This window comes from Molossus molossus, unplaced genomic scaffold (genome assembly GCF_014108415.1).
Source record: "Molossus molossus isolate mMolMol1 unplaced genomic scaffold, mMolMol1.p scaffold_m16_p_4, whole genome shotgun sequence".
Lineage (NCBI taxonomy): Eukaryota > Metazoa > Chordata > Mammalia > Chiroptera > Molossidae > Molossus > Molossus molossus.
This window is the reverse complement of record NW_023425377.1, coordinates 113,519,598-113,533,952: the sequence shown is the minus strand read 5'-3', so window position 1 is coordinate 113,533,952 and position 14,355 is coordinate 113,519,598. Positions and strand designations below refer to the sequence as shown.

Sequence of the window (14,355 nt, the reverse complement as noted above, 5' to 3'; positions counted from 1 at the left end):
GAGGGCGGAGGCAGGAGCAGGGCGGGGGCGGCCGCGGGGCGCCGCGCCCCTCCCAGCCGGCGGCCTCCCGGACTGAGCTGGGCCGCGAGGCGGACAAAGCGTTTCCCGCTCCCTCCCCCACGGCCGCGTCCCAGAAGGGAGGGGGAACGAGGGCTGGAGGAGGACGAGCCAGGGAGAGGAGGAAGGGGAGGAGGAAGGTGCTGCCGGCGGGACTGGGCAGGATCGCGCCTGGGAGGGAGGGAGGGAGGGAGGGAAGGGAGGAGGGGCTGGCGGCCTCGGAGAACGGGGAGGAGGGCAGGATTCTTGAAGGCCAAGATAAACAAATTGTTCCTCTTCACGTGCGGGGCGGGGGCGGTGGAGCGGGTGGGGGAGCGCGCAGGGCGGCCTCGCCTCTTCCCCTCCCCCAAGCCGGCTCTTTGTCACCGAGCGCCGGCCGGAGCGCCCGGCGCTAGCCTGCGGCGGCACCGGCACCACCCCCGGCGCCGATGACTCCCAGACCCAGGACGTGTGTGATTTATCAACCGCACACTGCCAGGGCCGCCGGTCGACGTGCGGTGTGCCGGAGGAACGGGCAAAGGCGCTCCGCGCTCCCAGACTCCCACCGCCCAGCCCGCTCCGCGCACACGCGCCTCACTAACCCGAGTGGCACGGTGGGGGAAGGGGCAGCACCTTCCCAAGCTTCCGGCCTCCCCCCACCCCGAAAGGAAAGCAAAAGAACCTGAGAGAGGAGATAAGAGAAAGGATTCTACCCTCAGGGTTAGGGAGTGGGAACTGCCCCTTCCTCCCGGAGAAGTTAAGCCATTGGCTGCTCAATCTACTTCGAACCCACCCACCCAGCCATTTAAGCCTCTTTCACCTCCCTGCTACCATCCACTCCTCCGGGCTTATTAGACGGGCCCGGAAAGTTGGCGGGGGTCGCAGCGGAGCAGCTCAGTGCACTCAAGTTTAATAAGAGGAGGAGGGGACACAATCCCCAGTGAAGTCGCGTGGCGCAGACTCCTGGCGCAGGCTGAGGACGCAGTTCTCTCCTCCCGCCCCCGCAGGGCCGCTCCCCCCATCGACCCTATTCGCCGCTCCACCTGCCGAGCCAGCCCCGGGTCTCTGGCGGCAGAGGAGCGCACCAGCGCCCCGCATTCGCGCGCGCTCCCGCGGAGGCGCGCGCGCGCAACCATTCTCGCTCGCTTCTCACCCACTTCAAAGTTCATTCACAAAACTCTCAGACTTTCTCAGCCCAAAGGGGGTGAGCTGGGGAGAGGAGGCGAGAGCCTCTCGCTTCCCTCTGCTCCCCTTGGGGATCGAGGGCCTGTTGCCCGCCCAGAATCTGCGACAGCATCAATTTCTCCCCGCACCCGGCGGATGTGCGGAGAGGGGTGGGCGAAGGGGGACGGGTCTTGGGAGGCGAGGCGGCACTGCGAGGGGTGGGGTGGGAGCAGAGAAGAGGAGGGGCGAGGTTTCAACTCTGGGTTCACTCTCTTTCAAATCGGTGTCTAAGAAAAGGAGAGGGGGAAAAAAACTTTTCCAGTGCCTCCCTCCGCCGCTCCTCCAGGCTCCCTCCGCCCCTCGCAGTCGTGACTGGCTTCTCCCCTCTCGCCCCCTCTTCCCCAAATTTGACAACCCTGACAGATTAACAGGTAGTGGCGACCGCAGCTTTTCCCCCCTTAGAAAAGTTGACGTTAACCCTTCGGCTTCAGGCCCACCTCGCCCACCGAGCAAATCAGACCCCGGTCCCCCATGTAAAAAGCTCCAGCACCCCCCCATGCGTGCGCGCGCGCGCCCCATGCCCGCTGCCAGCGCGCCCTCACCATGATCAGCGTGTGATTCCTCTGCTCCGCCGAGGCAGCCTCCGCATCTTGCTGGGGTTTGCTCTGGTGCTGCTGCTTGCTGCTGCCGGCGCCCGATTTCTTGGCCCTCTGCTCCAGGGTGCGCTGGTAGAGGCTCACGGTGTCCCGGCGCTCCAGCTCCAGCTGCTCCACCTGAGCCTGCTGGTACCTGTTCTCGCAGTTGACGTGGTGCCGCCGGCAGCCTTCGATGCGCTGGCGGAGCCGCTCCACCACGGTGCTGTGCTTGGGAACGGCCGCCGAGCCGCCGCCGGGGCCCCCGGAGCCGCCGCCGCCGCAGCCGGTAGCGGGGTGATTGCTACTCGGAGCAGCTGGAGTACTATTGGGAGTATTATTCACACCGATCCCGGCCCCGGCGAGGCTGCTGTTCAGGCTACTGTTGATGCAAATACTACTGCCATTCGCGGCAGCAGCGGGGGCTGCGAAATCCCCCATCCTGCTCCCCGGGCACACTATTTTGGAAGAACTTTTTTTATCCACCCCCCCTATCAGCCTCCTCCTTGGGTCCAAGGATTAAAATAGTTTAAGTGGAACGCGGGGGAGACGCAAGCACATGGATGGAAACAGCGATCCCGACGGGGCGAAAAAAAAGGGGGAGAGATTTTTGGGGTGGTTTTTTTGTTTGTTTCCCTTTTTGTAAAAACTGTAAAGCTCAAGGAGAAAAAAAGGGGGGATCAGAATGCCATCAGACACCTATCAACAAAAAGAATCACAACAAACTGAGCCAGCAGCAAATCGGGTTGCAACTCAAGGGGAGATCCGCTCCTCGCCTGCCTTCTTTTTATAATCCATTATTTTCTAATAAATTCCAGGAGATTTCCGGTGGTTGGCAAGCATTTTCTCCCTACGTACCGAAAAACACACCCCATATACACACACAAGCATATGCCTCCAGTGCGGACACGCGCGACACACACTCACTCCACACCGCATCGGAAAACGGCAAGCTTGCTTATTGCATTTTCCTTCCACAAAAAAGTTTTGGTGTTTATGCCGCCCCGTGTTCGCAAAGTACTTTGGCTGCTCAGTTGCATTTCACAGGATCCTAGATAGCGAATCCTCGGGCTGGGGGAAGTAAACACATGGACAGTCCGAGGCGACTGCAAAAGTAGATCGGTGAAGTCCTTTGCAAAACGCCGCGCGGAGAGCAGCCCCTAACGCTCGGCTGGGCTGCCGCTGCCGCCGCTGCTCCTGCCACCATCACAATGATCAACTGCTCGCCGCCGCCGCCGCCTCCTCCTCCTCCTCTCGCTCCTCCACCTCCTCCTCCTCCTCCATGCCAGCGGAGTGATATCAGGACGCGCGAGCTCAGTAAACACGGCAGCGGCGGCGGCTGGAGGCCGTGAGACAAGCCCCGGGACACAGCGCAAAACCCGGCCCGGACTCTCACCCGGCAGGAGCGGGCGCGGCACACACCGGCACCGGGATCCCGCCTCCCTCGCCTCGCGCTCCCCGCCCCTCCCACGCCCCCAAGCTCCTACAACCCAGGCTGGGAACCAGAGCTGCCAGAAAAGAGAAAAAGAAAGATTCTGGGGGATCTTGGGAATGAATCAACTTTTGACGCGTGTGTGTGCGTGTGCGTGTGCGTGTGTCCGCGTGTGTTCGTGTATACACACGCGGAGGGGGGCGGGGGTGGAGTGGCGGGGGTCACATGGACGAGCCTGGCTGGATTTCCTTATTCCAAGTGAGGTATCAAGCTAGCCCAAGTTGTTGTTATACATTTATGCATTATATTGCAGAACCGTGCATGACCAGGCAGAAACACTGAAGCTTCACAGCAGTTGTCTGTCATCCCTATCCAAGTGGAAAGAAAAAGGCAAATGAGTGACCTGTTTTTAAAACCCAGGTAATAAGTCTTCCTTAGTAATAACCCTCCTAATGGATACTTGTTCAAACTCTAGGCCAATCTTAACACACAAATGCCGAATTCTGAACAAAAAGAAATAGGCACCCAAGACCTTGGAATATTATTTAATTCACTGTATATGATTGTTGTTATTAAGGCAATTATTGTTTTACTTATCCTTGGGAAAAAAATTAAAATAAAGCAAGCAGGGACTTGGAGGTGAGACTAACAGTACATTTTAACAGACTGTTTTGAACACTAGGTGCTAATGACAGCAGTAATTAAGGGTCCTTTGTAAATCAAGTGGAAAGATTGCAGATTTCATGGACTAGAACTATAGGAAAAACACAGCATTTCACAGTTTGTCATAACCAAAAACAAAAACAAGCAAAAATAACTGGCTTACTTTATTACTAGATATATTTCTTTGTTTAAATGAATTCACAAGTACAATTGAAATGGAATAGAGACCACAGAAAGCAATCTAAACTTTCCATCATCTTTCCAGATATCGACTATCTAAAAAAACAACAAGTAAGGATCAAAAATAATATTCTTGACTCTGGACATAACCCATTGCATAATTTCTTAAAAATTAAAAGGGAGAAACAGTGTTTCTGTGATCATCAGTAGAACAAACTCTGGATTGTGTGCTATTAATAATTAGGCATTTTGTCTTATCTTAATAAATCTTATAGAATTAATTTTTATGGTAAAAATACACCCCAGTTTTCTAAAATAGCCAGGGATAAAAGAACTTTGGATCTCATGCATTAGTCATGAGATCTGATTTAAGCCATCTTCATTTCTTGGCATTGCAGATTAGCATTGGGTGCTATTTCTAACCTCATAAAGTCAGCAATAAGGAGCTTTATTTTTCTTTAATTAATCAAGTTTATATGGTGAACTATATCTTTAACATCAATAGCTTATATGGTAAAATGGGCAGCAAAATATTGATTAACGTGGTGTGAGGTTACCTCCTAGTAGTGTAACCAATGCGGGAGAGTATGTCATTGCAAGTTGCCCTATTTTCTCAGAGGGCTAGTTAGTATACAACCTTCTGTATCATAACTGCCTCTCCAAATCTGTCAGAAAGTTAAGTTGAATTAGTTCTATAGCAAGAAGTCAGATCAGATCATAAAAACTTAGAGAAAATTATAAAAAGTTATAAGAAAAAGACTTCACAAAGTGGCCTTTGTCTTTTTCACACATTCACTAAATAATATCTCTATTAATTCAGGAAACACACGCTTCACTGTAGAGAGGAAGTCATGACTCTGCATTCATTCTGATCTCTCTTCACTGCAGTTTAATTCTTCCCCCGCCTCCTCCTCCATGCGCCTACATCAGCCATGCAAGACTACAGTTTGATTTACAAAGGCAACAAGTTTGAGGGTCTTCATTCAGTTTTGAGACGTGGGTTCTAATTCTAGCTTTTCCCTATGACTCCAAATTTAATTTTTCATTGAGAGTTTGTTTCTCTGAAAACAACAACAATAGCAACATGCATTCCCATCAAGCTGCTTACCTCTCCTATCATGAGGGGAAACCAAAAATACACAAGAATTTACAACCTTCTCTTTGGGAGACCAGCAGGTGGAGGAGCACGCTGGTGGCTTTACCCCAGAGATTCCCCAGTGACAAAGGGAGCTATTCTTGCACATATAGTTTGCTGCCCGAGTACAGCACATGAGTGGATTATACAGAAAAGAAAGGTCGGCTGTTCATGGGTATTTGTGCGCACACACAGGCACCCCATCTTTGATCTCATCAAGAGTGTAGGGGTAGCAGCCACAAGCTACAAGACCAAAACATGGGGAAAGAAAGGACTGTAAAACTGTGTGGTGGCCAACGGGGGAAGAGTCTTTGGGGAAACAGATCTGTGCAGTACTCGACTGTGACATACTTGAGGTCAGAAACCCCATCCTAATTGTGCACGACAATTAGAAGCAGGAAGTGAACAAAACTTGGGTCTTGAGTAACAGGCAAGTCACCCTGAATTTGAGATTTTAATCTACTCCAGTGACCTTAGAAGAAGCAGAGGCCTTTATACTGGCTCCTAGGCTCTCATGATATATTCCTGCAAGGTTGCCACTTTTGTTGGTCACCGTCCTAAAGAACTCCTTGAAAGTCACAGAGAAGTCCAAGTTCCGGGGAAGCAATTTTGGTCTCTTCTCCCTACCAAGTACTCTGATAGCATGACCACCTTTATCTTTTACATGCATCTGCTACAGAGCAAACTTCCAGATTAGAGCTATGGACACACGTCAGTGCTGTTGCTCTAGAATGGCGAAGCGAGCTGAGATGTCATAGCAGTGATGAGAAAGCAGTGACACGGCTCTATCCCCGGACTCTGATGGTATCTCTCTGGGTGCCAGAGAGAAGAGGGCTTGATGAATAAGTACCTGTACCAGGCTGTCCTGAGGCTCTGGCTCTGAGCCGGGTGACAGTTCTAAGGAGTTGAATGAGATTCCCTTTTCTTCAGACCAACTCTGCGTCATTCTCCAATGTCCATCTGATAGGACCCAGCATCCTAGTGGTAAGATGTCTTTGTGTAGAAACTGCAGTGGATATGCCCCTTCTACTTCCTTATTAATGTGGATCAGTAGAACTGGCTTCAGAATTGTACCCTAAAAACATACTTGGTGACTAAGGCTTTAAACACCCTCTGATACCCACCTATGGGTAAGTAAACCTTTATATATGCCCACGGAATGGGCTCAGGCAGTTCTGAATTACTAGCCACCAGGGATGTGCCTTCAGCTGTCTAGCAAGTGCTGTCACTTCAGTAATTCCACAAATATAGTTATGGCCTTCCAAGGACCAGGCACCTGTGGTAGGCACTGGGAATAGAGCGGAACAGCATGTAGAACATAGTTCCAACCTCAGTGCTGGCCAACCAGACTCAGGGCAGGAGATGTAGTGATGGCACTAAGGTTAAGTGGGTTTGGGGATACTTAAAGAGGTTTGGGGGGTGCATGCCTGGAGGTCTAAGAAGGCTCCTCCAGAACTCACTCTGAAAACTGGGTAGAAGCAAGTCAAGCAGTGGGGAGCTAGGAAACAGCCAGAGCAAGGCCCTGGGACCTGTTATTTCAGGAGATCATTGATAGTTTCCTCCTGCAAGAGCGTGAATGTGAGGGAGTGAGGGGAAGTGAGGCGGGGGCTGGGAGGTAAGCAGGAGCCAGACACTGAAGGCCGTCCAGAAGTTTTGACCACCTCCTTGGGACAGTACTGCCTTTGAAAGGATTCAAGCTGATTCACGCTTTTACTTTGGCAATGCAGTGGGTGTATTAGTCTAGTGTTTTCTAGAGTGCCTTCTGAAGAAACTGGTCCTATAAATTGTTTTACCAGAAAGGCTTCTGAGCCAAGTAAGTTGAGATGATCCATACCACATCTCTCTCTCTCTCGAAGATTCGTTACCACACTAAAGGCCACAAGAGGTCGTGCAGCAAAGCATGCTTAACTTTGTGTAACCTGGCATTGCCCAGATCCTGTTATGTTCCACAGAAGGAAACGCCTGTAGAGAGCTCGGTGTAGGACAGTAAGAATCGAAGACAGTTGTAAATGCACTGAAGTTCACGGCAGTGGCCTGGGCAGGTAGTCTGACAAAGACTGCACTCCCTCACCCCGATCCTGAGCACTCAGGGTTCGAGGCCCTTCCAACCTTAATTGGACGTGTTGAATCGTGACCTGTACGTGGTGGGGAAGGAGCAACGCAAAGGCAGAAATCCCGGAAGGCTGAATTTGAGTAACCTTTTCAGCGTCAGTACTCGGAGTATGTTGTATTAATGTCTCTCTCTATAGTAAAACCTCTTTATTAGGGGGAAAGGTCAGATTTATTTAACTGGAAATCTTAATTATGTAATATCTTTAAATATATAGAGCTTCATTATTTTTGAAGCATGTACTCTGTCTAGTCTAACAATTACTGGCCTCTTGGAGCTGTTTTAATGAGCTTTTTCTACCTAGTAAAGTACCTGTGTGTAGGTGGCATCCCCTGTGGACTCGGGGTGTTTCCAAACTTTGTTTCCTTAAGTATTTTAAATATTCCTAGCAAGACCCTGTTTACATTATTACTTTTCACTTTTTATTAAGAAAGGGTTTACTAAGCTCTAGACCATGTCATAAATTTTGAGAGCAATATGAAGCAATGGAGTTTATTTTCTTATTTCATGTATTTTAATACACACACACGTGTGTGTGTGTGTGTGTGTGTGTTATGGTTAAGAGAAAGGTTATCTAAAGTCCATGGCAGACCATTTTTAAAGACTTTCATTCTGTTTCCCAGTGCTCAATAATTTGATATAATAATGCATCTGCCTTTAACAAGGTCTGGCTTCCAAGTAAGATGTTGAAGACTAATGAAATTTGGAGAAAATAATTATGAGACCTTTTATTTATTGGAGGCACATAAGCAGACAAACTATGAACTTTAGAAACAGTTATTTAACCAATAACTGAAGAACTGAGTAATTGTACCCTTTTCTTATGAACCTTGACTGATGCTCAGCAGTAGCACAGGATATCATTGTAATGGCCAACGTTCATTGAAAACTTGCTCTTTCCCAGGTCCTGTTCTCAGCCCCCACTTCACCGGTGAAGAAACAGAAGGAGCTTTGCCCAAAGCACACATTCAAAGTGGCAGAGTCTAAATGTGAGCCCAGGTCTGACCCCAGAGAGCACATTATTGAAGGAACATTAATGTGAAAGTAGGCTCCTGAGGTTCCTTCTCATTTTATGATTCTACATTTCTGTGAAACGGAAATTACCACCTTTTAGCCGGATCTCACTTTAATAGAAGCCAGTTGCTGTAGTTTTTAGAAGGGATTCAGCTCAGGTCTCATCCTTCCAGAAAGCTGTCCTGGACCATGCTTCCCGCAGCCCTGCTTCTCGGGGCTCGGGAGCCGGGAGCCTTTCTCCCTCCTGGCACTTACATTATCGCTCTGCACTGGAGCTGTCTGCTCACTTGTCTAGCTCTCACTTGTGTTTATTGGTGTATGGACCTCACACAAGGCCCGGCATGACAGAGCTCTGTAACTGTGTTTGGGGAATAAGTGAAATGAATGTGTGAACAGTGGACAATTTATCCAAGTTACAAAGTTGGAAAGGGAGTTGTGACCAGTCCCGGACAGTTATCCCAGAGGAGAGAAGGGATGTAGGTCATTCTGCAGAAACTGTTTGAATTCAATAGAAGAAAACTGTAGGAAGATGTGATTTAGTTCAAAGTGCTGTTTCTTAGGTGCTCGAGGTGGTCCATACATTGTCTTCGAGAGGTGCAGGTAGCCTGACATCACATCCTTCAGGCATGTAATTGTAATTACCTTAAAACCCTTACACCATCCATGAAGTAAACTAAAAATACAGCGTTTGGTGCGCTCCTCTACTGACTCTCAGCAGCTCCAAAATAGGTGGTCCAAGCCCACATGAGCAGAGGAAGTAAATGGAAGAACATACAGTTGAATTCATGGTAAAGGCACATTTGGGCCAACTCTGGTTTATGTACCTCCTCGGGTTGTTGGGTTAACACGTGGAGAAACCTTGCCTGATACCTGACACGTGGCCATGGGTGTGCTAAGCGAGGACCCCTCCCATGATGGCAGGTCGCAGTGAGACTGAGGCTGGCCCGGCTACCTGCCGTTTATTACTCCCATTTTATAGATGATAGAATGAAGGCATAAAGAGTTTGGATAACTTGCATTCAAGTCAGCTCCAAAGCCTCCAGAATGCATCTGTCTGCATTCCCCTTTGGGTTGTTTGTCACTGTTGTAGGGGCCTTGTAGCCATTCTGTTGCTATTGTCACTCATTCAGCAAATATTTATGGACCATTGACAAGTCCTGCGTTAGGTGCAAGGGATGTATATTTGAACAGAAACATTTTCCTCCCAAGGGAGCTTAATAATCTAGAGGGGAGACGGACATGGAAGTGTTAACCGCAGGTTCAATAAGAGAAGTATAGTCAGCTCCTGATTGACCAGAGTTGGAGGGAGAGGAAAAAGTATGTTAGTAGTTAAAACGAAACTGGTAAGAAAGTGATTGGAAAAAGCAATTAACCTAAGCTTAGTTAGAATTATACACCAACAATAAAGAAAGTTTTACCATCCTGTACGTGTCATTCAAAAGTTAAAAAATAATAAGTTACAACAGTTTAAAAACACCAGCATCATATTTCATTGTCTGATGTAAAATCACCCAAAGGTATCTGTTTAATGGTTTGATACTGTCTGTTCCTCAGCTGCACGCTCCCTTTATAACATTGGAACAAAGCCGAGGCAACATCACTCTGTCTCTGAGCAAACTGCATCCGTCACTGTTACTCTAGTAGACAGTCTAGGTCAGCAGTTTCTAAGCCACATTGCGCCCCAAGAGTTCCCTCGGAGGGGCCTCGGAGGCTGTTGTAGGTGGGAGAGGGATTGGTTGGGTCTTCGCCCCTCTTCAGCTCAACCACCTTCTCTTCAAATGTGGAGTAAGATTTCCTTTGAATAAAGGGTTCCACAGCTAAAAAGAGTTTGAAACAGTTCTATGTTTCCTCTTGGCCACCCTCCAGCACACACATAATCACTTAATTCTTCTCTTCTTGATGGCACCAAACCCTGGTCCACATGGGCTCCAAAATGGTTAACTTTGGCTCCAAAGTTTAATGATCCCCTTGCTTAGCATCAGCTTCCTCCAAATTGTCTTCATTCATCTGAGTGGGGCAGGTTAAGGATGGTCCAACCAAGTGTGTGCTGAGAAAACGGTATTTTCTGGAACTCCAGTGGGGACCGGTGTGCATGTTCAGAAGGAATTGTCTAGTGGGTGGGATTTCAAGACCTAGAGTCATGCAAAGGTTGATGTTGACCATCTGCCTGCTAAGAAGGGTGTGTCCTGGTACTACAGGGCTTTTGTCCTACTGAGTGGGGTAGGACGGTTTGGGACTGCAGAAGGGAGACAGCTCGGATTGACCTGGCTTTTCCCCTGCCCTCAGTTTCTCCTTTGAGTAAATGCCAAACAAAGCGCCTTCAGGGGCCACCAAATGATGAACCTAGCCAGGTCCTCCACACAGCTTGGTCCAGGCATGCCTCTGGTTATACAGAGGCTTTGGGTGAGGCCAGAAAACAATCTAATTTGAAACACAACAATTTTAGGAACAGTGTATTAGTGCCCATGAGATTCCAAACAAAGTTCTCAGCTTTGGCTGTCCCGCCCTTCACTTCTGTATCCCCTCCTGCCAGGCCCGTTAAAGGACATTTTCAGCATGGGAGAGGCGACAAGTCTGTGATACCTCAGCTGCCACAGGGCACAGACCTGGCACAGGGACCAAGTGATGGCCGGCAGTGGCTGCCCAGGACAGTGGACCTTCATTGGTCCAGTTCTGTAACTGACAGATGTTTCAAAAGGATCAAAAGACAAGGCTGTCTGGCCAAGGACAGGAGACCAGCCCTGAAGTAGAAACAGTGTAGTATCTGTTGGTTAAAATGAAGTTCAAACCATAGACATCTTATAGGTCAATGTTATACTGATTTGCAGTCATTAAATACCTCCCCCCTCCCCACAAAAGCATTGGTGTTTTTTTAAACACTATGTTAATCCCCCTTATTTATTATTGTTTTGGCTTCTCAGTGACCATGCCCGTGTCATCTGGTAACAGGACACCTTTTTATCTGTTCAAATCCTCCTACCTACATGCTCAGCCCATGAAGTCTGCCGAGGGGAGGGGAGACTGAACTTTGCCTGGCTCCAGGGACAGTTGGTTACCCAGATAACCCTCCACTTGACCACAGTGATTGATTGAAAGGTGGGTGTGTGACTCAGGTTGGTCCAATTAAAGCTCTCTCTGGAGATTTTGTTGGAACTATCATAAAAGGAACATTTGCTCATCCAGAACTCACGATGTTAAGGCCTGTAAGCATGCAGCTGCCTGGGGCCAGCTTTGACATAACATGGACAAAGCCTGTTTGAAAATAAAACCAATCTAGCCTTGGCCAGTTTGGCTCAGTGGTTAGAGCGTTAGGCTGAGGACCGAAGGATCTCGGGTTCGATTCCCAGTCAAGGACATGTACCTGGGTTGGGGGTTTGCTCCCCAGCCCTGCTTGGCCATCAGTGTTTCTCACAGTGATGTTTCTCTCTCTCTCTCTCTCTCTCCCCCCCCCGCTTCAACTCTCTTAAAAAAAAAAAATCAGAAAAAAAAAATCCTTGGCATGAGGATTAACAAAAAAAAAAGAAAAAAGAAAATAAAGCCAATCCAGAGAAACACCGAGCTGAGAAATGGAGAGAATCTTCCTGACACCATATCTGTCGTAGATCCAGTTGGGCCAAAGCCAGGAAGCCACTCTCTGGGGATGGGATAAATAAAGTATGTTATATCCATACACTCATACAAGCAACTGTTAAAATGAGTCATATTCAGCTATATTGATTGACATTGGAAGAGCTTCGTGACATATTGTTGATTTTTAGAAGCAGGCTATATAACATATTTTTAAGAACACTCTTATCAAATCATGTAATTTTGTATATATAAATCTAGCAAACTCTAGAAAGCTAGTTAAATATCATTACTCCGGGATTTCAGGTGCTTTTTACTATCATTTATTCTTTTCCTTCTTGCTTTAGTTGTATATGTGTTTATAAAAAAGAGAAATAAATGAAAACTTCCTATTTTTTTAGAAAGAAACAAAAAACAGAAAAGGGAGGAAAGGAGGGAGAATCTGAAGAGAAGGAAGACGAGGAGTGTCTCCAGTCTCCAGTTTGCTAAATGCATCCGGGAAAGACTCAAGGAGGAGGTGATAGCATCTCATGAATCTTAGGAAGGCATTTTCCAGGGGGACAGATGAGGAGAGGGTGTCCCGGAAGGTAAAACAGCGAGGGAGAAGGTTTGGAAAAGTGAGAAGCCGTAATGTCTTAAGGAATACGTTTTCTGATAGAGCTAAGTAAGTGTCCATGTAGCAATTTGATCTTAATAACCAGAGCAGCATCAATTAAAACCAATGTTAACACAAAGAATTTCCTATCAGCATTGCATATAGTATATACATGGGAAAGGTATCTCAAGGACACTGGTCTCTACACCCATTGCTTAATCACATCTCTCCTTTGAGTTTTAATAACTATCAAATAAATATCAACTTAGTATGTCTGAAACAAAACTTTTTATTTCCTCTCCAAATTTGCTCCCTCCCTGTGGTGGTTAGTTTTATGTATCAACTTGACTGGGCCATGAGGTGCCCAGATATGTGGTGACACATCATTCTGGGTGTTTTTCTGAGGGTGTTTCTGGATGAGAGAACATTTACATCAATAGACAGGAAAGCAGACTGTCCTCCCAGATGTGGGCAGGCCTCCTCCGATCAGATGAAGGCCTGCATAGGATGAAACAGCTGACCTTCCTGCGAGTAAGAGAGAATTCCTCCTGTCTGGCTGCCTCCAAACAGGGACATCAGATTTTTCCTGCATTGACCCGGGACTGAAACACATTGGCTCTTCTTGGGGCTTGAGCCTGCCAGCCTTGGGATTGGAACTACACCGTCAGCTCCCGGGGTCTGCAGCCTGCCAACTCACTCTGCAGATCTGGGGACCCGTCAGCCTCCGTAATCATGTGAGCAATGCCTCTGTCTGTCTGTCTGCCTGTCTGTCTGTCTATCTATCTATCTATCTACCTACCTACCTACCTACCTACCTACCTACCTATCATCTATCTACACATGTTATTGATTCTGTGTCTTTGGAGAACCCTGATTAAAATATTCTTTATTTCCAGTGTCCCCATAACATACAAAATGGCAAAAGAGTCTACTTAATGCCTTGGTATAGAAACCTTGGGGTGATCCTTGACTCTTCTCTTTCTCTCGCACTTAAAATCCAACCCACAGCCAATTGTGTCAGCTCTGCCTTAAAGGCTGTCCAGACCACCTCTTACCGTGCCTCCTGCTACCATCATGGTCTAACCCTCCGCCATCCCTCATCTTGACCAGAGCAGCACCGTCGTCCCCGGTCTCCCTGCTTCGCCCTTGCCCCGCATGGCAGCCCTCCGCACGGCGGCCACTCGGCCCCTCCTCCGACCTATCAGGTCCTGGCCAGTCTCAGCTCACAGCCCACTAACAACTCCCATCTCACTCGGGGCAGAATCCAAGTCCTCACCACGGCCTGCAGCCCCTGGGGGACCCAGCTCCCCTCCACCTCACCAGCTTCATCTCCATCCACCCCTCACTCTGCTTCCTGGCCTCCTGGCCTTCTTTTTTTTAAAAAATAGGCCAGGAACTCCTGTTGAAGTGCTCTGTCCCCAGGTGTCTGCAGGACCAGAGTCCTTCCTTACAGCTGCGCCCCAGAGATCTTCCCTGCCATCATGTGTGACGCAATCCCCCGTCTCCTTCAGCCCCTCACCCCTCTTTGAGCCACGTTTCACCACCAAGCATGTAGTGCATCTTATTTCACTTATCTTTCAAGTCTCCTTCTAGAACCTGAGGCCCATGAAAGCAGACAACCTTCTTTCTCCATCCCCCGCACATGGAGCAGAGGATGGCACATGGGGTCACTCAGTATGGAAAGAATTTTCTCCCCATATATAGAAGGAAAAAAGATACTTCTGATATAATGATAGTTACCATTTATCGACCACATACTGTATATTGAGCACTAAGCCACGCTTCTTACATAAATTAACTCATTCAGTCCTCACAACAACCCTAGGG

The 14,355-nt window shown here is 48.3% G+C and overlaps 1 protein-coding gene across 1 annotated transcript in view; it reads right to left on the bottom strand.

Moving 5' to 3' along the window:
* The window catches only part of MAML3 (mastermind like transcriptional coactivator 3), a 390,057-nt gene extending 386,836 nt beyond the window's left edge, over nucleotides 1–3,221 (bottom strand). Inside the window, exon 1 of the mRNA XM_036240484.1 lies at nucleotides 1,803–3,221. Coding sequence (XP_036096377.1) covers nucleotides 1,803–2,273 — 471 coding nt within the window. The 5' untranslated portion in view covers nucleotides 2,274–3,221. The remainder of the gene's footprint in view (nucleotides 1–1,802) is intronic.
* Between the last annotated feature and the right edge of the window lie 11,134 nt (nucleotides 3,222–14,355).